Genomic DNA, 23,395 nt, shown 5'->3' on the forward strand with positions numbered 1-23,395 from the left:
TCTTTTATAAATTGCTATAAAGCCCAAAACCCATTTTGTTCAAGCTCCCTAAAAATTCTTGTTTTGTTCTTGAGATTTAATGACACACGAAGATTTTTTTTTTTTTTTTTAAATGAAGTTAAAGAGTAATTATTTTACCTTATTCAGCAATTATTCTTCTTTGAGTCGTCTACCTAATGGGTTGATCTCTTATTTGAAGATTTTTATGACTGAGACAGCCAAGGAAAAGTGAGAGTGGCATTTCGGTAATTTAATGGAATCGTCTCTTTTTAATTTAATTTAAGGAAAGTAATAAAGAGACATCTTTTTCAATCACTTTAGCCGGTAGAAAAGACTTGTCCTATCGACGGTTGTTTCTGTTACCACTTGTCATTACATAGAACTGCCACATAGGATTTGAAAAAAAAATTTGTCCTACCCTTAATGAAGTGAGACGGGCGCAAGGTCATGACTCATGAGAATTAAGAGTAGGGTTGTCAACGGATGCTTATCGGTTCGAATACATTATTATATGCATTCGAATCCAAAAATTTTATTTAATATTTGAATTCGAATCGAACTGAGGTTCTAAAACTCTATCCAAATTTGAATTTAATTAGAATTTGAATAATTTATATATTAAAAAAAAAATTACAATTTTTCTTTAGTCAATTAATTTTTCATTATTAATTTTTTTTTTAATATTATATTATATATATAATAAATAAATAAAATAAATAATATATATAATATATTATTTCGAATCGAATATTATCGAATTGAAATATTAATATCTAAATATGTATTCAATAAGGATTTGAATATATAAAACTATCAAAATTCGAATTTGATATCCAAAATTTTTAGATAATATCCGATTGTTTGAATTTGAATCGGATTCGAATTTTTGACTATCCATTGACATCCCTAATTAAGAGATCAAATCCGGGTCACAACTCTTTAATGCCCTTTTTAAACACTTATAATTACATGAGTGCCTCTATTTTTTTCTATTTTGAAATTATGTTATTAAATTTTTCATTATTTCATGGTTAGTAGTGTGTAATTTGCACATTTTTAAGATGGAATTACATTTTGAAATAATTATCTTTTCATGGGGGCAATCAAAATGGTTCTATCTGAATTGGATTGGTGTTGATCTGGAACTAACCGTATAAGAATGAGATCGAATCGAGATCCACTTTAATAACTTATTGGATCGAAACTTTATTGGATGGAATTATGAAAAGAGTTGTGTTGGAGTGACCTCAAGATTGGACATAATATGGTATATCTTGATGTGAGTTATAGGAACCATAGATGCTTTTTCACTTGACATGAATGCAAATAAAGGTTAGACTGGCTTTCTCGTGTACGTTCAGAAGATTAATAATCAAAGAAGATTCTAGATGAACTTATTGAATGGTTGTTTGAGTATGGTAAGATTATACTGATGGAAAGGACTAATATGAAAGTTAAAGATCCTATGACTCTTCCTATTTATTCATCGACAAGAAACTCACAATCGAATGAAGGTTTATAGGATACGAACAAGAAAGCCATAATAGTTGGGATGTGAGAAGACACACAACTTTGAGTCGTAAACTATTGTGGAATAGTAGATAATAATGTGTTTTATTCTTATTATATGATTTGTGACTAATTACATTCTTCTATTTTTAGACGACTTCTATGGGAAGAGATTTTTTTTTTAAGGTAGTGATGCCTATTTTAGTTTTTTGCAAAGATTAGAGAACCTTCCCACCACTCAAATCATCTTTCTCACTCAACAAGTGAAAACTACCCTCCATAGATGCTCTCTCGAAACCTTGGCTAAATGAAAAGAAAAAAAAAAATTGAAGGCAACACCTTGAGATTGATTATTTTTTGTTTGCCTAACTTTGATTGTTCTATAAGTTTCTAAAGAAGTATCGACATATGAAAATGTACCTATCCGCACAAATATCCCCTTAAGTGTTAAGGGTGTACAAAAAGAAAGGCAATAATGTTGGAGGGGTATCATTGGGAAAGGGGGGATTGGGGATGAACAATCTAAAATTGGGATATACGAGGAAATACAATATCTAAAGCTTAAAAGGTATTCTTGGATAGGGGTAAAAGAGGAAAGTTAATAAAGGTGAAGGGATACTCTTGGAAAGGGAGACAAGTGAAAGATGAATCAAGTTGAAAATTGTCCTTGAGATGCATGTCAGATTGAATCTGAACCCCTCTCTATGGTGGATATAAACATTGTGAAGACAATTGTTTTATAATTAGGTTTGAACTTGTCTTCTCTAGGAGAAGTCATTCTAGAGGACTACTTTTCTTAATTCACCTAATATATACTATCTATTCCTCATGCATGTTACCTTATCTCATAGGCCTCATACTCTACATACTTTAAAATGAGCCCACCTTTTATTAGTGTGGGAACTATTGTTAAACCATTATCGATTGCTCAAAACATGCATGAATATATATTGATTACACAATTCATGTTACGGGTTGAAGCACATGACATTTCATTGTAACACCAACTTTTGCTAATGCTACACCAATTCATATGTAAATCACAAAAGAATTGTACACAATTGGTGCAACGTTAACAAAACTTGATGTGGCAATAATAACTCCCTTATATAATTTATCATACATTATAAATTTAGGTCCCTTAATGTGAATTCATCATCTTTAGTATGTTATAATGAGAGAAGGCTGAGTACTCTTTTCAAATTACAAAAAACATTATGACATTGTCTCAAAAAAAATAGTGATGAACAAATTAACATTAACCGGTTTTAAAATTATAAAAAGAAAAATGTTGAAGTAACATTAAAATTGACATCATTTCACACGTTACTAATGTGGATGTGTGTACAGAGCCATAGATGATTTTCATCGAGATACAACGAGAAGCATCTATGGTTCTATGCACACCAATGTGTGAAGCTATGTCAATTTCAATGTAGCTCCAACTCGACTCTTATGAAAATACCATTACCTTTCTTTAATATTATATATATGTAATAAGAGAAGAGTAAGCATAAGGTATTGTTTATGCAAATTCATATTAATTATGTTTTAAATTAAAAAAATTCTTTACATCATATTAATAAATTTATTTATTGAAAAGATTACTTAAATTATCTATTCATTTTTTTTTTAAATACCTCTTAAGTTATTTTTAAAATATTTCAAATATCAATTTCTTAACTCATGTACTAACTAATCATCATCTCAAAAGGATAAGCATTTCAGTAGTTTTAAAATGAAATGGAGGGTATTTATGTAATTTCGATAATATTTATCCCTAAATAAATTCTTTGTGTGGTTCTTCCTCTTTTTTCTCTTTCCGCAAAATCCATCACAATTCACAAACACAGAAACAGAGAACAAGAGAGAATCAAAAGCAGATAGAAAATCAGAAACAGAGAAAATTAAAAAGCAAATAGAAAGAGAAAGAGAGAGAGAGAGAGAGAGAGAGAGAGAGAAATCTGGAAGGAGAAACAAAGGGATATTTGGTGTTTATGTAATGTGATGCATCAAAAGAAATCTGAAGTTCAGATCGGAAAAGAAAGCAGTGGTGTTTCTTCCGATTTCAATCCTACACCGCCACTCCTCTCTATCCATCATCCCCACCCTCAAACCCTAAAATCCCTAACTTCAACCCCACCAACATCATCATCATCATCATCAAATCTTCATAAAACACATCTCCAAATCCAAATCCCTCAATCCCCAACCTCTCACCGCCAAAACCCATCATCAAAATCACCACCAACAACAACCACCCAACATGAATCCATCACCAACAACAGCCCATCAAACCTTCTCTCCACTCCACACAAAAGACCCATCATGAACCACCACCACCACTCTTCTTCAACCCTTTCTCATTCTCCTACTCTATCTTCTCTCCACCATCACCAACACCACCAAAAACCCATTTCTTCCTCACCCTTCTCATCAATACCCATTTCTTCAAATTCGAATTCAAATTCGCCTTCTTCTTGCCCTTGCCCATCTCCTTTTCTAATACAATCAGCCACAAGAGCGGCCTTCTTCCGAATCCTTCGTCACCTCCGCCGCCTTCGCCTCCACCTCCGTCTTCTCCTCCTCCTTTCCTTCCCATCATTCTACTTCTTCCTTTTCAATCCCAATCGTTCCTTCATCCTCGACTTTCTTACTGCTTTTGCATTCTCCGCCGCTCTTCTTCTCTCAATCAACCTCGCACTTCCTCGCCTCCCTTCAATACGTCTCTTCCTTTCCCGGTCGTTCCCTCTTAAACTTCCCTACTCCTCTTCTCCTTCCTCTCGGGCTGCGCCCGTTCTTTGGTCAATTGGGTCAAAGCCGAAACCAGAAAAAAAGATCAATTCTGGATATGGGGTTCAGGTTTACAGTAATGGAGATGTCTACGAGGGGGAGTTTCACAAGGGGAAATGTTCTGGGAGTGGTGTTTATTATTATTACATGAGTGGGAGGTACGAGGGGGATTGGGTCGATGAGAAGTACGATGGGTATGGGGTGGAAACATGGGCGAGAGGGAGTCGGTATCGCGGGCAGTATAGGCAGGGATTGAGGCACGGGTTCGGGGTGTATAGATTTTACACTGGAGACGTTTATGCTGGTGAGTGGTCGAATGGGCAGAGTCATGGATGTGGAGTTCATACCTGCGAGGATGGGAGTCGATATGTTGGGGAGTTCAAGTGGGGAGTCAAACACGGCCTTGGTCATTACCATTTCAGGTAAATATTCAATTCTTTTCTTTTTCCTTTTTTGTTATTGTTATTATTTGGAGTTTGTCACATGTCTCTGAATAGACATCTTTCCATTATGGTTCATATTAGAGTTAAATGGTGAAATAAGATTCATGTTTGTAGTTTTTGTTATTGTATGTCTTATTGGAACATGCAGCGTTTGTTAGTTGATATTGAAGGTATATGGTATTATGGTGTTATATTCTTGAATTTGTGTGATTTGGTTCTTTGGTTATTGGATTATGAATTATGGGATGTCTTAAGTTTTTGAGTTTCCATGTTATTGAATCTGTGTTATTTGGCAGTGACCTTTGAGGTCTAAGGCTTTGAATAATTTGTGGCTAATGAGCGATTGGCAAGGTGAAATAAAAAATGAGATATCTCTAGATTTTCAATAATTTCTTGCTGAGCTTTCATGCACACGTTCCACTGATACTGTAGAAGCGTTTGCTATCATTTTTTGCCATGAGTTCATGCATTTAGTTTGGGCTGTTGAAGAGATTTTCTCTCACACTGCCCATGTGAAGCCACTATCAGAACCAAGGACTCAGAATTTGGCATAAGAGGTCCTTTACTTTAACATCCCTTCAAAAAGGATAGCCTGAATTCTTATATTTCTTAGAAAGAATTTTCCCCTTTAGTCTGCGTTCCAAAAACAAGTTTAATTGAGTATTCTTTCAAAAATGATAAGCATCAACTCTCCACATTTCATTACCCGCCCGGTAACATTTTTTTATTCCATTTCCTTTATTATATTAACCCCTTACTATAAAACAAGGTATTAAATTTCGATTTCGGTGTCTATTTTGATTAATGTGTAAATTAATACAATTTTTTGTAAATGATGAAAATGATAGAAATATTGAAGAAATGTTCATTGACCCTATAGGAAATGATAAAATAGGAATTAAAACACACCCATTAAGTCATCAAGATTCGATAAAGAACCATATGGAGTGTGAAATTGAATAACAACAACATTTTGTTATATGGAAATAAGAATAATAAGTTGCGTTAACTACGTACAACTTAATATGTAAAACATTTATTAAATTGGATTCATGTGTTATTATATTTCTTATTTTTTGAATAAGTATGAATAAGTTGCTAATGTATCCACCTAATTAAAACATGGCTAATTGTGTACACGCTTATATAGATATACTAATACGTTTAGCGTACATTAAAATATAGATAAAATAACTACCTAATCATAATTTATTTATACCCACGGATGAATGTTATGTGCAATATTTTATTAGTAAATACAATATGTAATTTACAAGTTCTTTCTAAAAGCAACTATAAATTTTTTCAAAAAAGAATATTTCAGTCGAAGTTTACTATTCCTCAAAATATTACATTTTTATACTTAAAATTTGATAATTCAGTCATAATTTACTATTCATCGAAATATTTCGTGAAATGAATAGTGATTTCCACCGAAATATATACAAAAAGAAACCGTCGGTTAAATTTCGTGTCAAAACTTGTGGAAATGAAATATTTTGATATATTTCATGGAAATATGTCAAAATTTAATACTATGCTATAAAATAAATATTTTGAGTTTTTTCAATCTATCTACTTTCCAATTTCCAATCTACTTGGAGGATAAGAGCTGGTGAATCGAAAACAATTATAATAATTTAAAAAAAAAAATTGATTATAAGATATGAAAGCTTCTTATTCCACAACAACAAAAATACTTGCTGAATTTTCAGACACTAGGGAATTTTGCTTGGAACCTCTCAGTGACTAATGATCAAGTGAGACATAAATTCATTCAGATCCTTAGAACCTATTCGGATTCTTGACTGCGATACATTCCCTTTTTTACTATTAATGTTGTATAGTTCTTTTTCTTCAAACATAAAATTGATATTGGGCCTGATTTTCTTGATCTGTCAAGTCAAATTTATGTCCTTCCCCCCCCCAACACCCAAATCCTCTAATCAGGACTAGGGATATAAAACCTTAGATATGAATGATGGATGAGACTGCCTGAAACTGTTGCAACTTGCAACAAGGTCATCACAGATGTTGTGTAATGTTTGTCACGTGGAACAATGGAGTGACATTTTCTAGTAGTTCAAGAAGTGATAATGATTTCTAGGGGTCATGAATCTTTTATTAAAATGCCTTTTTTCAGGGTTGTTTAGTGCCGATCATTGGTTGGATATGTATGGTCCTTTATAAACTCTATAATGTGTGATTCTTGGCTTGGTTTTCTGTATTTGCTTTACTAATACCGATCCATTAATTAGTATAATTTTGATGTAATTTTGTCTATAGCTTTGTCAATAGGGTCATGCCTCGAGTATTTGTACTTTTGACATTTCACAATCTTGTGTGGACTTTTATATTTGTGAGGATAGAAATATGGTGTAAACTTGGAGAGATGACTTTTCCCACATTAGTGTCCTTTTTTTTCCTTTGGGAACTATAGACAAACATGGACTTGCTCATGTACTTTAGAAGTGATGTTATGTTGAGATCACATCTTTCCTAGATACTCCATTAGAACAACACGGTTCAGTTTTCTCTAAATGGATTCTTATCAACTTATTGTTGGTCCTCAAGTTTACTTGGACAATGCTATTACTGATTTGTTGATTGGAAGCTTCGTGGCTTACAAAAGTGGGTTCCATCGCTTTCCTCTGCATTCTGAGACAAACAAAGATGCTTACCAAATAGATTAAGACACCAGTGCTGAATTTTAGTTTGATAAGAACGTTACATTTTGTTCATGCGGAGGGATATCAGATGTGAGGATTTCAGTTCACTCTGATGAATGAACAAAGAACCTACCATTAGTGCTTAAGGCATACACCACGTAGAAAGGATGGAATTGTGATTCTAATCAAATTTCAGTGTCCAATGAAGTGCCAACTAAGCTAAGTTGGTAAGACAGGTGTTGTTCCCACGTCTTAGTTTTAAATCCCCTTGAACCCAATTTCACCTTACTAACCAGATTACCTATAAAAAAGAAAGAAAGAAAAAATTTGAGGGCACCAAACTATTGTCTTGTTTTTTATGGAAAGTCTATCATCTTTTTCCACCCGGACTGCAGCATGGTGTGAAAGTAGGCATACTTTCATCGGGACTGTGCATCAGTCCCAGTTATGCATGTTAAGTCATTGTATCCATAGTTATTGGGCACTCAGATTTAGAAACACAAATGATCAAGGTTTAGTACTAGATTACTTTAAGCTCGTTGCACCTTGGTTTAGTCCATTTCTTGCAAAATAGACTCATTTTTAAGACAAGATTGAGGATATAAATTCAGTCCTATAAATACTAATGCCACTATTTTCTAAATACTAATGCCACTACTCTTTGTCCAAGTTTGAGATAAGCTTTTCAAGGAATTTATTTTTAAATGGAAAGAGATTGTTCATTAGACTCATTTGCTGGCACAAACATATGGAGAAAAAATTCCCGTTCCCACTTTTACTGACACCTATCTACTTGGTTGATACTTGAGCAGTAACCGTTGTGAAGAAGGTTAGCTGTTAAAATGTAAAGTCCCAGAGTTTTGATGCCATGACCTAGGTTCGAAACACACCTTTATCCACTAACAATTTGCTTGTATAAAAAATAAAGAAAAAAACAGAAAGAAAGAAAACAAGTATGAGCTGTTGTGAGAAAATTCAACTCCCCTGTTTTAATGGTCAAATAAAGCACATGGGCCATTATACTTTCCCCATTTGCTCGTCTTATGGCTTCTAACCTATTAACGAGATCTGGCGTACATGAGTTAGTCATCAACTCAAAGGAACTTTGCATTATGCACGATGGGTCAGATGTAGAATGAGAGATTATTTCCTGCTTTATATTTTATGTATCTATGTTTGGTAGTTGTCTTAAGTCTTAACAACTAAAACCTACTGCTGAGGTAGCCACTTCCACCTCTAATCCTCAATCCCACAGTTTGTAGCTGATCCTTTCTCCAAACCTCACTCTTGAAATGTTCGAACCCCACTCCAACTATTGAATCCTGGATCCACTGCGGAAAGTCTCTCTGCTTCCAATTCATTTACCTTCTCTTTTCTTAACAATGACAATATATATAGGGGAATGCTAACATCCAAGATAGTGGGGGATGTTAGCGTCATCCAATTATTTCAATTGACAAAAAATGTCATGGACTGAGTGTTAACTCCAATTATTTAATAAGGGTGATAAGGTTTTGTACAAAAATTAATTATCTTTCTCACAAAAGTTAATTTAATTCACTATCTCTCTCTCTCTCCAACTCAAATCAATTCAACTACTCTCTCTCCATTCACTGTCCCTCACAACTCAAGTTAATTCAACTCACTCGCTCACATGATCTATACTCTCACACTCTCTCAATAACTGAACAGTCACATATTCATCTTCCTCTCTCTCTCTCTTCATCTCTTTTTCACAGTCACATACTCCTCTCCCTCCCTCCCTCCCTCATAGTCCATTTCCTCAAGTCTGAAGGAGAAAGAATTCAAGGGTCTAGGGAAGTTATGTGAAATTCTTTTTTTTGATTAATTTGAACCATTAACTCACAATGTTTAATCCTTGTCTATAACCTCTCTCTATGGAATAAGTTGTGAAAAATATTTTTTTATTAATCTGAACTACAAACTCACAAGGTTGAATCCTTTATTCTACAACCTTTCTTTATTGAATTATAGAATTATAATCTTTTTTCCTAATTGAATTCTTGATAAATGTTAAAATATCTTTTTTTTTTTTTTTCCAATGGAACAGTGATACTTACAATGTCAACCATGAATAGTGAATGCTATAGAAATGAACTAAATTCTGAAGATACAGCAATGATGCTTTCAACAAATGAAGGTCAATGCTTACCAATTTCTGTGTAATACAAACCGAGCTTTGGAATTTACTTTGGAAGATATTCTTCCATTTGTAGGACAATATTTCTCTAGTGATATTGATGCTTTTGAATTTTATAGCAATTTCGTAAAGAAAAGTGGTTTCTCTATTAGGGAAGAGCAAACACCAGGAAATGAAGAGCATCCATTAGGGATTTATAAATGAGGATTTGTTTGCCATCGTGCCAGTTCGGCTCGTCCAAAAAAGACAGATCACCAAAGAGATCGAAAATCATCCCCGATGTAATTGTGAGGCCAAGGTGTTTATATCAAGGATTTGGATTTAGGTGTTCCTCGATGGACCATTGTTTCTTTCAGTAACAATCATAACCATGAACTATTAGCGAATGTTTTCTTCCAGCATATCGAAACATTCCTACCTATGATCAAGAACGTTTTTTAGGCATTTTACAAATATATAGGCAATGAGTTATTAGCAAAGATTGGGATGATCCTCAAAAGAAGTCATATAGAAAATTACTTTTATTTGTTTTTCAAATTTATAGAGAAATAACAGGGTCAATGTTTTTTGTTTTTTTCGGACATACAATTGAGTGGGGGTGCAAATTCAAAATTTGGAGTGTCCAAAACAAGTGTGTTTGGAGTGAGTGGAGAGAGTGTGTGTGAGTTGTGAGTTGAATCGATTTGACTTGTGAGAGAGAGAGTGACTTGAATTGATTTAAGTTATGAGAGAGAGGGTGTAGATGACGTGTGTGTGTGTGTGTGTGTGTGTGTGTGTGAGAGAGAGAGAGAGAGAATTAAATTAACTTTTGTGAGAAAGAGAATGAGTGGATAATTAGTTTTTTTACAAAGACCTTATTGCCCTTATTAAATAATTGGAGATAACACTAAGTCAAGGACATTTTTTGTCAATTGAAATAATTGGATGATGCTAATGTCCCCACACTATCTTGGACGTTAGCATCCCCATATACATATGTTTCCTTTTTGTTTTTTGTAACTATTACTGTAATCAACAACAAAGTAAGGGTGACTGAATATACAAGCAAGCAATGATGCACATTGGATGACTGAAACGCAACAGAGCCATGGAAAAAAAAGTGGGGTCATGATTGTCTTTTCCAGATCACTTGGCTACATAATATCAGTTTACTTTTGAATGACTAAGTTGATATTTGAGTTCAGTCAGAAAGCTTATGAAAGGTGAATGCATGGTAGGCGTATTGAGTAGGTGCTTACAGACTCTAGGATATTTTGGAACTTTGTCCACACCACACTGATCTTACTATTAAAAACCAAAAATGCAATTTCTCTTTTATTGGTCTTGTAATCTAATGGCTTTCAGATGGTTCCACATGCGTGACCTATTAATGTTAGCTCAATATGTTAACAATACCGGTAATGGATACTTCATGGATACATTTTCAGTTTTCTTTCATCTAGGCGCATCTTATTATTATTATTTATTTTTTTTACTTTTTTTTAGAACTAAGTGAATTTGGGATGTGGTTTTTTGTCCCTCTACATTATGAACACATATGCCGACAGGGTCTAGTTCAGATTCCCCTTTACCAAACTATGGAATGACGCAATAATATATTCTTTTCTATGGGTCTTGAATAAAGGACGTTACAGTAAATGTTAATTATTTTTATAATATGTTAGATGCAGTAAAGGTTTCTTTATTTGTGGCCTTAACACACATCTTGATGTAAACAAACTCTTGGGATCTAATTTTGATTACCAACCCTACTATAATTGTATGCAGAAATGGGGACACCTATGCTGGAGAATATTTTGGAGACAAGATGCATGGATTTGGAGTCTACCGTTTTGAAAATGGGCATCGGTATGAAGGAGCCTGGCACGAGGGAAGAAGGCAAGGGCTTGGGATGTACACGTTCAGGAACGGGGAGACACAATCTGGTCATTGGCAAAATGGTGTCCTCGATGTCCCAAGCACACAGAACACCCATCCTGGATCTCCCATTGCCGTCAACCATTCTAAAGTACTGAATGCAGTGCAGGTAGCTTAATATTCTTGCTCCATTGTTGAAAGGATATCCAATCACAAAACAAAGATTTTCTTATAAATTATAAATGTTGCTTCCCATCTTTTTCATAAAAACAAAATGTTGCTGGTTAAGAGCATAGTAACTAAAAACTCTGTTTGTTTTTGTTTTATTTCTCATTTAAAACGTGTTTTGTACGCCTAAAGATTTTTTTTTTTTTTAAATGATTTTTTGGAAGAAACCTGTTTTTACGTTTTAAACACGTTTTTTTTTTCAAAATAAATAAAAATAATAATATCCTTTTTTTCAATATCTTGATATCATGGGTTTTAAATTTTTTCAATAGTATGTTAATTTTCTCAAAAGATACATTGATGGTTAGACTTGTTTTCATCATAAAATATACAATCAAGTGTGGAACATGTCATCATGTATAGAAACTTAATAATATATATATATATATATATATATTGTATATTTGTTATTTTTTACAGAACCACACAATTCTATACTTGGTCCTTTTACCTTAAAAATAATTTGATGATTCTAAAGTTCTTAACCAATGACAAAGGCTGGCAGTTGGTAAATTTTTTACCATCATTCCCCATGTGTAGTGATCCAGTGGCGCCATCAAAGGGCATCCACAGTAAATGTTTTCTGTAATATGACTCTTAAAAACATGAAAACTGGACTACAGAAGAGTGCGTCACTAAAATCAAGTGAGAACACCAAACATGGAAATGATTAGTAGGGAAGTGTTCTAATTCAGACTCTTGATATTATCAGGAAGCACGAAGAGCTGCAGAAAAAGCATATGATGTGGCCAGAGTTGACGAGAGGGTCAACAGAGCTGTAGGAGCAGCTAATAAGGCAGCCAATGCAGCGAGAGTTGCGGCTGTAAAGGCTGTCCAAAAGCGAATGCATCACAATAATAACGACAACATTCCAATTCCAATTGTATGATTCCTAATGGCTGCCCCTTATCAGCATATCAGCATTTGTGTTACAATGGCAAATGGGGAAGGAGGTTGGACTGCTGCCAAACTGAATTTTCCATCGGTGTGGCAGTACGTTTTTTCTTAATTGTTATTTTCTATGTTGTGGTTCGATCGGTTTTTCTTCTTTTAATATTTTCCTTAGAGAGAATGCAACACGAGGTACCGGCTTGGAACCACTTTCAGTTTCAGAAGAAAGAAATGGCTGATTGGGGAGCAGGTTGGTTTTTTTTTTTTTTTTTTTGCTTCAATGTAATGTGTACAGGATGAGTGATGTATGAGTGAAAGTTAGTAATACCAACTTGGTAAGGGTAAGGGTAGGTAGGAATGTCTCTTAATGTTGGTTCCTTTGTTCTTTCTTGTAAAGGGTAGCATGTCGTTATGGTGCGAAACCTCGGCCAAGCCACTGTTGTATGTGAACTATGTTCCTTTTATGAGAGATCAACGGGTTGTTACACTCTTGGTTCCCAAGCAGTTTGAGAAACTAAATTTATAATATCTGTTTATATCCAATTTTTCAGCAGAGATTATCATTACCACATCAACTTTTTTTTATAGAACACTGGAAAAAGAAATTACATTCTAATTTTTCAATGACCCACCCCTTCTAATATATTCAAAAAGCTCTTCAAACTTTGCTCTTAATGTGATTATTCCAACTATATTTAGTATAATACATGTATCAATCATAGTAGTGATTGTCACTCACAGACCCAATATTAAGATAACTAGAACAATCACTTTCTGGTTCACTCAGTAAAGACTGGCCGTCGATCATAAAATTCTAATTTTTAATAGCAAAATATATGGAATAATTGCAAGTATTTATTTATGAGAATGATCAAGGAAGAAATCGGAGAGTTGCTTTGCAGTTGCTCTCTTCTTCCTCTCCCTTTTCCTAACTTTTCAGAATCCTTTTTTATCCACATCCTGGTTGAGTGCGTGGCTACATAATCATGTTAATTAATGTGCTATAAGAAATCTTGGTGTGGCAATATAAATTCTCTTTCCGATCAGGGTTGGCTTCTGTTTTTCTCTTTTTTTCGAGTTCACAGCTAGAAGGCCTTAGATTGCCAGTGTATAGTGCATTCATTGAATTCAAAGAAAAATGTTCGTTTCAGCCACATATCATGGTCAATTGATTGTTGATGTTCTCCCAACTTGCCCAACCTAGACGGTGAACTCTATAGGGCTACAGAGAACACTAATCTTACTTGCCTAGCCACAAAATACAAAAATTAATTTACTTTAAAAATAAAAAAAAATAAAATTGTGAATGCAAGCATCGATTCAGATTACACCTCAAACCCACAAAAATGTTGGTAAGAGGAGGAGAATCGGAAAACACCCATAAATTATAATTCCTCATGTTCATGAGAAAGATACTCTCACTTGAACTGAATTGCACATCTTTCCTTTCTGATAGATTTAAGTGCTAAGGTAGGGGGTTTAGAACTACAGCTAGCTCCAAATAAAATATGAAATCAATGCAAAATCGGATATCAAGCAGTTAACAGGAGCCCATTGATTCTGAGCACTTGGTGTAGTATTTTACCAGTTCTAGTTAACAATTGGAAATTACTTATCCAAAAAAAAAAAAACCACTTGGAAATTTCTTACATTGATAATGGAAGTAATAATCTTTAACAATCCAAACCTCTTTGTTATGGTTCCAAGTATGTTAAACTTGGTTCCAACAAAATCTATTCAGTAACAAAACTCCTAGAGAGAAAGACCCTAAAATATAAAAATAAAATAAAAACAGAAGAAAGAATATCTCATGACATTCAACCCTCGGTCTGCTCCCTCAGCCTCCGAATGGTGCTCCTGACAGTCACAGCGCTAGCAGTGCTGTATTAGAAATCAAACAAACAGCAATGAGTACCCTTTCCACAAAGATGGAGATTAAGAAGGGAGGATCACAATATAAGAAGAGAACTTTACTTCAAAGTGTAAGCCCCGCCCGCTTTAACTTTGCCGCAGTCCTTGCAACCCCAAATTCCCACAGCCTTCCTCTTCACTGCATACTGCACCAGCACACCATTCATTAGACTTAGACTAAGCAATGCGTGACATTAAGAGCTGATATAACCGCTACGACAGGTTGAAGACTGAAACAAAGAATATTGAAGAGTAGGAAAAATAACTTACTTTACCACAAAACTCGCAAAAGTACTTTGCATGTTGACTAACTTCCATCTTCTTGATCTGCTTCCGCAGACTTGCACCATATCGGGTACCTGAAATGCCAAAAGATATTTGAACCCGAGGTCTATAATCTTCTGCGATGAACCCGTCACCCCAATTGTAAATGTACCCCCAACAACTCATCATCAAGATTGTTAAACTGCTGGCACTTCTTGTTTGGGACATCTATTAAAGTCATTTATGGATGCCATGGCCATGCAATTTTTTGACCTATGCAATGGGCATCAGATTGCCAAACCATCCAGACCAACAACGCACCCTCTAATCTATGGTGAAACCATACAGATATGATGATTGAGGTATGTCGTGCGTATTCAAATCAAATAGCAAGATCTAGCTAAACATAGATAAGAAACTTACCGTATTTCCCCACGATACCTGCCTTTTTTGTACGCTTAGTCTGCAGACAAAAACGAAGACGTCAACATGGCTGAAGTTGTACCCATTGACTTAATAAGACGTTAACAGGAACAATCCATACGATGCAATTCATGGACATCATGCTAGTCACTAAAGAGTAAAGACCAGCTAAGAGAGAGAGATGCAAAATGAAGATCGTATGGTTCTCTCTTTTTCTGAGGAAAACTGGCATAATCTAACTTGCCCCCGTTGTCCCAAGTGATGTGTCAACTTTCTTTCAATCATTCATAATTATTTTCTCTAAACACCCAAACTACCAGGATAGGATAATTATAACCAGGCTCGTGTTGGGCACCCATATATTTAGCTGGGGCACCCATTTTCACAGGGGCACCCACGTTTTATTTCCAACTTATCGAGCTTAGCAAGGACACAGCCTCAATCACAAAGGCAACATTAATCAGAAATTTTTTCTTAGGTAGTGTCAACAGGATCCCGTCAACACCATGTCAACAAGACCCTGTCAACACTAGCCAAAAAAAAAAAAACATTTAAAGAAAAAAAAAACTCCTATATTGACAGTCCCGTCGAGATTTCCTTAATGGTGTCCACAGGCTAGCCAAATTTTTTTAAAAACGTGTGGGTGCCCAAATCTGGCTCCCACTTGAGCAAAAAAAAACCAGTTTTTCAAAAATAAGTGGGCGTCCAAGTCAAGTTGCTGGGCTGGGGAGGTCATTGGACTATCATGAATATGATAATCTCAAAAGAAAACATTATGGTTAGTGGAATTGACCCTGTCAATCTCTTTTATTTGTGGATCTTGAGTTTTGAATGCAGGATAGATCATAAAATATTATTTTCGAGTACAAAACAGGTAAAAGATAAATCAAGATTATGGGTTGAATTAGTCAGACAGCTCTTGATGAATCATTTCATTTCAAACAACTCATTTCGATAAGTCGATCCTAACTATTCGATAAAGCTATTATTTCCTATTTACCCAATAAATCCTACAAAAACAAAAAATTCCCCAAAGATCACAAGTCCAATATCATTAAAATCCGCCAAATCTACTTCATAATTCATATGCTTTCGAATACGATTCAAAAATATTTTGCATTTGCGGAAATCAAAAACAAATTCTTTTTATGAAAAAAAATAAATCAATGAGACATATAGAGAGATTACAGACTCACCATCGTCGCAGATGGATGGGAAGCAGGCTAGGGTTTTCTTCAGCGAGCTCCACCTCTCTTCCCGCACTCGAGCTCAAACCCTAACACTTTTCTTTCAGTTTTAAAATGTATATGTTATCTCTAGGGTTTTGGAAATTGGAAGCGAATTTTCAATTTTGTGACTAAAGTACCCTCGTAAATTGTCGGAAAAGACTTTCCGTTGTCCCACCACGTGTGTTGAGTAGAGTACCACCACGTGTGTTGAGTACAATAAATAATAGAGAGATTTAAGACCTATCTTGTGCAATTTTATTACAAAAACTCCCCTACTTTATCAAGTATTATCAAGTATGTTAGCTGAACAAATCTTACTTTATGAATCAAACTAGAATGACTAACATAGTAATATTTTAAATCTTATTAAGAATCATTGGGCTACATGGATTATCAAATTGGCAATACAACACCTCAGTATTCTAGATTTCATGAAAAAATTCATATCCAAAAGAAAAATATTAAAAAAAAAAAAAAATCATTTTTTTATCTTTATTGTAGGTTTTGAACATGGATGGCTACCGAACTCCCAAATTTAAAACTAAAAGGAAACAATGAAAATTAATTTTTTTCTTTTCGATTTTTTTCAAAGTTCTTAAAAAAAATTATTTACAATCTTGTGGAATCAGATCATGTTTTTTTATGCAAAATTTGATGTGATTAAGATCCATTCCAAGATATGTTAAGCAACAAATTAATCCCATTAATTTGAATTTTATGACGAGGATGACCATTACAAGGTTTGTTGGTTTGTCAGAACTCCAAGGGAGTTTTTGTAATAAAAATGCAACAGTTGGATCTGCCAAGTAAATCTTAGGGATAACAATGTGGGGGGGGGGGGGGTTTAATATAGGTATTCGAATTCGAAATAGATAATATCGAATATCCAATAATTGAATTTGGATAATGATTCTAAATATCTGTTGATTTCAAATTTAAATTCAAACATGGACATATCTGATTCAATTTGTATCGATTGACAAGCCTAGTTGAGGTCACAAAATACTTCATCTGACATACCTCGATGATAGTGGTCTATATAATAAAAAGAGATTTATCAAACTGGCCTTTGTTGCACTTTTATTACAAAAACTCATTTACTTTACCAAGTTTGCTACTCGACAAACTTTGGAATGGGACTCAAATTTTTTAAAAATATCAAATACATGCAATATCCTTAGTTTTCTACATGAGGGCTCGTTTTATCCTCTCCCTCATCTTGACATAGGAAAACATTTGAGTACATAACTGGAATGGGACCCACATCTTTTAAAAAGATAAATGCCTACAATACCTTCACTTTTTAAAATTAATACTTTACCTATCTTCTCAACATCTAAAAACATGTGAGTATACAATAGATATTTGATTAAAAAACTGAGGTTAGTACATGTATTTGATCTCTTTCAAAGATCTGGGTCTCACTCCAATGTTTGTTAAATAAGAAAATCACTTCCCTTATTAAGTTTGTAAAGAAAGTTTCCTAGCTGCATCAACATGTGGCATTTAGAAATGATCTGATGTCACAGGGTTGCAGAGGAAAAAAATTTAAGAACTTTGAAAAAAAAATTAAAATAAAATAAAAAGTTAATTTTCAAAGTTGAATTTTAATTTTAAATTTGGGAATTCAATAGTCCTCCATTGTCAACACTATGAATCAAACTCAAAATATATGTTTTTTTTTTTCTTTTCATCTGGGTATTTCTATAAAAACTAGATGTTTGTGGTGTTGGATTGGCAATACTATAATCGATGTGGGCCCAACAACCCTAAGTTGAATTTGAAATCTTATTAAGTTGGTTAGGCTAACTTGGTTCTCACTCCAAGCTTTGTTGAGTAACAAACTTCATAAAGTAAGGGAGTTTTTGTAATAAAAATGTAATAGATGGGTCTTCCTGATAAATCTCTCTAGAATAAAATACAATGATAGGCCTTACTCTTTTATCTCAATCTTTATACCCCATAAAAGAAGTATCTCGATGAAGACTTTTACCTTGTTGTCTTTTCTCTTCTTCCGTTTTTCAAGAATACCTCAAATTTTAGTGTCTTTTTTTCTTCTATCTGTTTTCAAAAATACCATTTTGTATTTCCTTTTTTTTCTTGGGAAAATTATGAAAAAAATCCTTTAAAAAAAATTATTTATCAAAAAGAATCTAATTTTTGAAAAATTAGAAAAAAGATAAAAATCTGATTATTGAAAGACCGGTTTTTTTTCTCTCTTCACTTCTCTCTCCTCTACATTTAAAAAAAATCAAATTTTTTTTAAAAATACCGGTCATTAGAAGACCGATTTCTTCTCTCTCTTCACTTTTCTCTCATCTACATTTAAAAAAAAAATCGAATTTTTTTTTTAAATACCGATCATTGAAAGACCAGTTTCTTCTCTCTCCTCTACATTCAAGATTAATATGTCTAATAAAAATTATGAAAAAATATATATCTAATAAAAATTCTTAAAATCAAGTTATCATCATCAAATCCCATATTTCTACATTTATGAATTACCAAATTCTATCATACATCAAATCCCACGTTTAAAAAAAGAGAAATTGCAAATCGCATTTTAAATGTGATTTTTTTTTTTAAATTCACCAATTTTTGTGACTTGGTTATAAGTGAATGCAATGAGCACAAATGGTGGGTGCAAATAGCCTAGCTTGTACCGTTATGTATGAAGGGTTGAGACTTGGGAGAGTTTAACTACCATCTCATCATTTATTGTTAACTTTAAAAAAGCGATGGCATATTTTGTAGAATAAGAAAAATGGATGAAAAAAAGATCAAATAAATAATATGTAAAAGTGACCAACTTTGTGAACATTAGGGGTGTCAATGGATCGGTTCCAGTTTGATTCCTATGAATATTAGAATTATAATCACTATAATTTTTTTTTTTTGGATTTTTTTATAATTTTTTTTTTTTTTAATTTAGAGGAGAGAGAAGAAATCGATTTTTCAATGGCCGGTATTTTTAAAAAAATTCGATTTTTTTTTAAATGTAGAGGAGAGAGAAGAAATCGGTCTTTCAATGACCGGTATTTTTAAAAAAAATTCAATTTTTTTTTAAATGTAGAAGAGAGAGAAAGAGGAGAGAGAAAAATCGATCTTTCAATAATCGGATTTTTATCTTTTTTCTAATTTTTCAAAAATTAGATTTTTTTTTTTATAAATATTTTTTTTTTAATTTTTTCATAATTTTCCCTTTTTTCTTTCATTTTCCAATAATTCCCCTCCAATTTTATTTTTATTTTTTTCCTATTTTACCCCCTTAATATCAAAAAGGATGTTCTCCAATAATACCCCTTCAACTTTATTAACTTCCTTTTTACCTTTACAATCTCAAAAAGAGGATGCTTGTGCCTTGCAAACTCTAGTAATAATATATGATATAAAATTAGAGAAAGGTCTAGATAGCTCAGCTAGTAGAGTAGAGGACTGAAAATCCTCGTGTCACCAATTCAAATTTGGTCCTTGGCGTGTGGTTAATAATAGATATTTCTAAAATTAATCGATATGGATCGGCAAATAGGTAAATAAATAAATAAAAAGAACTTTTGTTTCCTCTCTATTTCTGTTAGTTCAAACGGTGCCTTCTATCCCCATTGTTAAAAAAGATTGCTAATGCTTCATGCATAGTACATATTCCCCCAAAAGGTAAGCTAGTTGGTTGAACAACCCAATAGCCCGATTCATTTCATATACAATACAAATAGAATATGATCCCTTTTCATTTCTTTGTAGATCTTTTTCTTTCATATTTTATATTCTAATTATATTTCTTCATCCCCCCAACGTTACTTTCTAAAGCCCATCTAAGTAATTTGCACGATACATAGTGAATGGGTCAAAACTCCTTTGGTTCACTTAATTATGTACTTAAATTTCTATAATCATGCATAAATCCTAATTTTTGTAATATACGTGTGATTGCACAATCTGCACATGCCACCCTCAAATCGTCAAAATCAACCTTTAAAACCATTGAGATCGAACATTCAAATCACTGATCTCATCTATTTGAATCTTCATTTCAAGGATTCAAATCATTGAGATCGATATAATCATTGCATAAATCTTAATTTTTGTAGCACATGTGTGATTGCACAATTTGCACATACCACCTCAAATCGTCAAGATCAACCATGAAAATCATTGAGCTCAACCATTAAAATCACCGATCTCGTCTATTTGAATCTTCATCTCAATGATTCAAATCATTGAGATTGATAAATGGTTGATCTCAAAGATGGAAATGGGTAAGGGAGCATTAATAAAGAGAAGGTCTGCTGACTACATTATCAAGTTACCTTCCTAAAGTTGAGTGAAGTTAGAAAGAGATGGAGGAGTTGACTGGTTGTTATAAATCACACTACAAATGAATGGAGTGGATTTATAACTTATGGGCGTATTGGTGAAAACACAATCCTAAAAGAGTCATGATAAAGGGACGCGCTGAAAAGTACGCAATCTATACGCGACTGACGTGCCAAGGGCACAAAATCATGCATCTTTTTCTTCGGGAAACACAAGGAAAAATATCTATGATTTTGTGCCTTTGCCACGTTAGCAACGTACACACCGTGTATGTGTCAGCCTGTTGTTTTATCACTAGTCATCCTAAAAATATCTTTAGAGGATGCAAGACAAGAACATAGTCACTATATTCATTAAATTTTGATATAAAAAATTACAAGAATGTCAAAAATGGTCAAAAGGATATCATAAAAATAAAAAATGGGTTGATTGGAAAAATTCATTAACTTCGAGAAAAATTGACATTTTTTTAAAAATAAATTACCAAAATTTTAAAGCGCTCGGCAATTCTAGATTATAAAATAAATTTTGGAGGTGTATTTAATGCATCTTACCCAAAATTTATTTTACAACCTAAAATGCCTTCAAAAATCTTTTTTCCTACAAAAAAATGCCCCCTAATGCTTATTTCCAAGATGTTTCAAATGCATCTTAATATGTGCTCTTAGGGCAAAAGCTAACAAAACCCACAATAATTAGTACATTGAAATACTACTCATTTAATTGAGGCAATATTCCCTTTTAGATATTTGCCTTGCCTTCCAATAATTGTCTACCAAAACTAATGGATGTACCTTGCACGATGCACTAAAAGGGCCCATTTCTTATTTTTGGCGACTTAGATATATCCTCGGTGTTTTGGAGAATATCTGAGATGCCCCTACATTTTCAAATTGATGGCATATCTCTTGACTTCAGTTTACTATGAAAGACGAACATAAAATGACCCAACTTCTTTTGTTTTAACTATCTAGTTGAGGCCACTTGATTTCTCTCCCAAAGCTCCACTCCTTTTCAAGCTCTTCAACCTCTTGTAGAAAACCCTCGATCCTTCTTCCAAAAGATCCATCTCTTTTTTACCCAAAAATCATTTATTATTGTTGGGTTTTGGTTGTAGAATCTTATTGTTGAAGATTAGGGTAAAAATTTGTACTTTAGACATTGAAGCGGAGGGCTTTTCGGAAGAAAAAACTTTGTTATTTTTTGCTAGAGTATAAAAAGAGGATGTTATAACATACCTTAGACCTCATTCTCCCCTAGAAGACTAGCATAAAATGATTTAAATACCATCACTTAAATCTCAAGTAAAAAAATCCTTCATTATTTTCATCGACAAAATCAGGGGCAAACTTACAGTGGGATTGTGGGGGGACTTGTTCCCACAATAATTTTCGAAGTCTATGGGTTACTGAGATATTACGACAAATTTTAGCGATGGATAAAAAAAAATCTATCACTATTGTCTCCACACAAAAAATTTCACTCTTAACTACCCCCACAAAATTTTTCTACTTTTGGTTGCCCCCCATATGGGCAAAATCTTGGTTCTGTCCCTACACAAAATACAATATTTTCAAACTCTCTAACCTCCATGTTAAATTATATCTTTAAACAATTAATCTTTATCTTCATTCTCATATTTTTCTTTTTGACGCATGTCCGAACCCATAAGCCCAACTAATAGCGGCGGAGCCATGATTTTCTTGTAATGGGAAACTATGGTTAGTTGTATCGTTGAAGAACTTGAAGATGAATGATTTTAGAGAGAAATTCAGAGGTTTTTGTTACAAGTTGAAGAAAATGATATTTAGGTCATTTCCAATTAGTATATGAGAAGGCCCGATCAAGAGGCAATATCATCAACAACAAAATTTAAAGGGGGGGGAATTTGGAAGGAGGTGAGGGTGTGGGGGTAAATTGGGAAAGAGGTGAGGGAGTAGAGACAAATGGGGCATGTAATTAGTTGAAAATATAGGGTGTCTCAAAGTTTTGTGGGGGCAATTGCCCCCACCAACTCCTTACTAGCTTTGTCCCTGTCAACTAGCATGGGTGAGGCTAGGGTTACGATTGGGCGGGCTAACCCGTACTCTACCCGATTGATGGACAAGTTTGGATTGGGTTATATGGAAAATGAGTTGAGTCTGAGTTAGGAAATCTCAACCCAAATTAAATTCAGGTTGAGACTCCTAGCAATCCAATTCAACCTACACCGATGCTATATATTTACATATAAATATTTTTATTTATTTAAGAAAATATATTAGTTTTCACTTCCGAAATATATTTGTAAAATCAAGGAAAAAATGTTATGATATAAAAGTTATGGATTTAGATGTTGTGTGCAAATTCATTTGTTAGTGATTTTATTTTTTTATATTGTATTGATTTTTTAAAATATAAAATAAAATTTACGTGTTAATCAAAATGAAATTAGGCTTGCTCAATGTGCCCAACCCACCCAAAATTACCTAACTTGGACTAGACCCGAGCTCAACTCTATTTTAGAAACTCAATCTTAGGTTGAGTTTTAACCTAATGGTCAGGTTGAGTTGAACTCAGATTGAACCTGGGTTGACCCATCCAACACTCCCAAGTTGTAGCACTAGGCAAGGTAATTGATTCAATCTTATCTTAACCTCATGTAAAAATTCCATCATTTTCTATCTTCCCAAAAATCCTATCTTTAAGGTTGGCGGAAATAGA

The 23,395-nt window shown here is 33.7% G+C and overlaps 2 protein-coding genes across 2 annotated transcripts; one reads left to right on the plus strand and one right to left on the minus strand.

Moving 5' to 3' along the window:
* Positions 1–3,323: 3,323 nt before the first annotated feature.
* On the plus strand, positions 3,324–13,100 carry LOC147408183 (Histone H3 K4-specific methyltransferase SET7/9 family protein). Its single transcript, XM_086437061.1, has 3 exons — positions 3,324–4,724; positions 11,343–11,601; positions 12,373–13,100. Exons 1-3 carry the CDS (start codon positions 3,517–3,519, stop codon positions 12,547–12,549), a joined length of 1,644 nt encoding a protein of 547 aa, XP_086293187.1. The 5' UTR covers positions 3,324–3,516; the 3' UTR covers positions 12,550–13,100.
* A 1,086-nt stretch (positions 13,101–14,186) lies between these two features.
* LOC147408184 (large ribosomal subunit protein eL43z) lies at positions 14,187–16,471 on the minus strand. Its single transcript, XM_086437062.1, has 5 exons — positions 16,346–16,471; positions 15,150–15,189; positions 14,733–14,821; positions 14,526–14,608; positions 14,187–14,432 (listed from the first exon to the last, which is right to left on the minus strand). The coding sequence occupies exons 1-5, from the start codon at positions 16,346–16,348 to the stop codon at positions 14,369–14,371; spliced, it is 279 nt and encodes a 92-aa protein (XP_086293188.1). The 5' UTR covers positions 16,349–16,471; the 3' UTR covers positions 14,187–14,368.
* Between the last annotated feature and the right edge of the window lie 6,924 nt (positions 16,472–23,395).

This window comes from Akebia trifoliata, chromosome 3 (genome assembly GCF_017979445.1).
Source record: "Akebia trifoliata isolate Shusen 1 chromosome 3, ASM1797944v1, whole genome shotgun sequence".
NCBI classification, from domain to species: Eukaryota; Viridiplantae; Streptophyta; class Magnoliopsida; order Ranunculales; family Lardizabalaceae; genus Akebia; species Akebia trifoliata.

Bases quoted from the DNA above. Each gene is read 5' to 3' on its own strand.
- LOC147408183 (XM_086437061.1), top strand. From the start codon at position 3,517: ATGCATCAAAAGAAATCTGAAGTTCAGATCGGAAAAGAAAGCAGTGGT. The intron at 4,725-11,342 runs GTAAATATTCAA...AATTGTATGCAG, and splicing joins CTTGGTCATTACCATTTCAG to AAATGGGGACACCTATGCTG. The intron at 11,602-12,372 runs GTAGCTTAATAT...TGATATTATCAG, and splicing joins AAGTACTGAATGCAGTGCAG to GAAGCACGAAGAGCTGCAGA.
- LOC147408184 (XM_086437062.1), bottom strand. The intron at 14,822-15,149 runs GTAAGTTTCTTA...TTGGCATTTCAG, and splicing joins AGGTATCGTGGGGAAATACG to GTACCCGATATGGTGCAAGT. The intron at 14,609-14,732 runs GTAAGTTATTTT...GTGCTGGTGCAG, and splicing joins TTTGCGAGTTTTGTGGTAAA to TATGCAGTGAAGAGGAAGGC.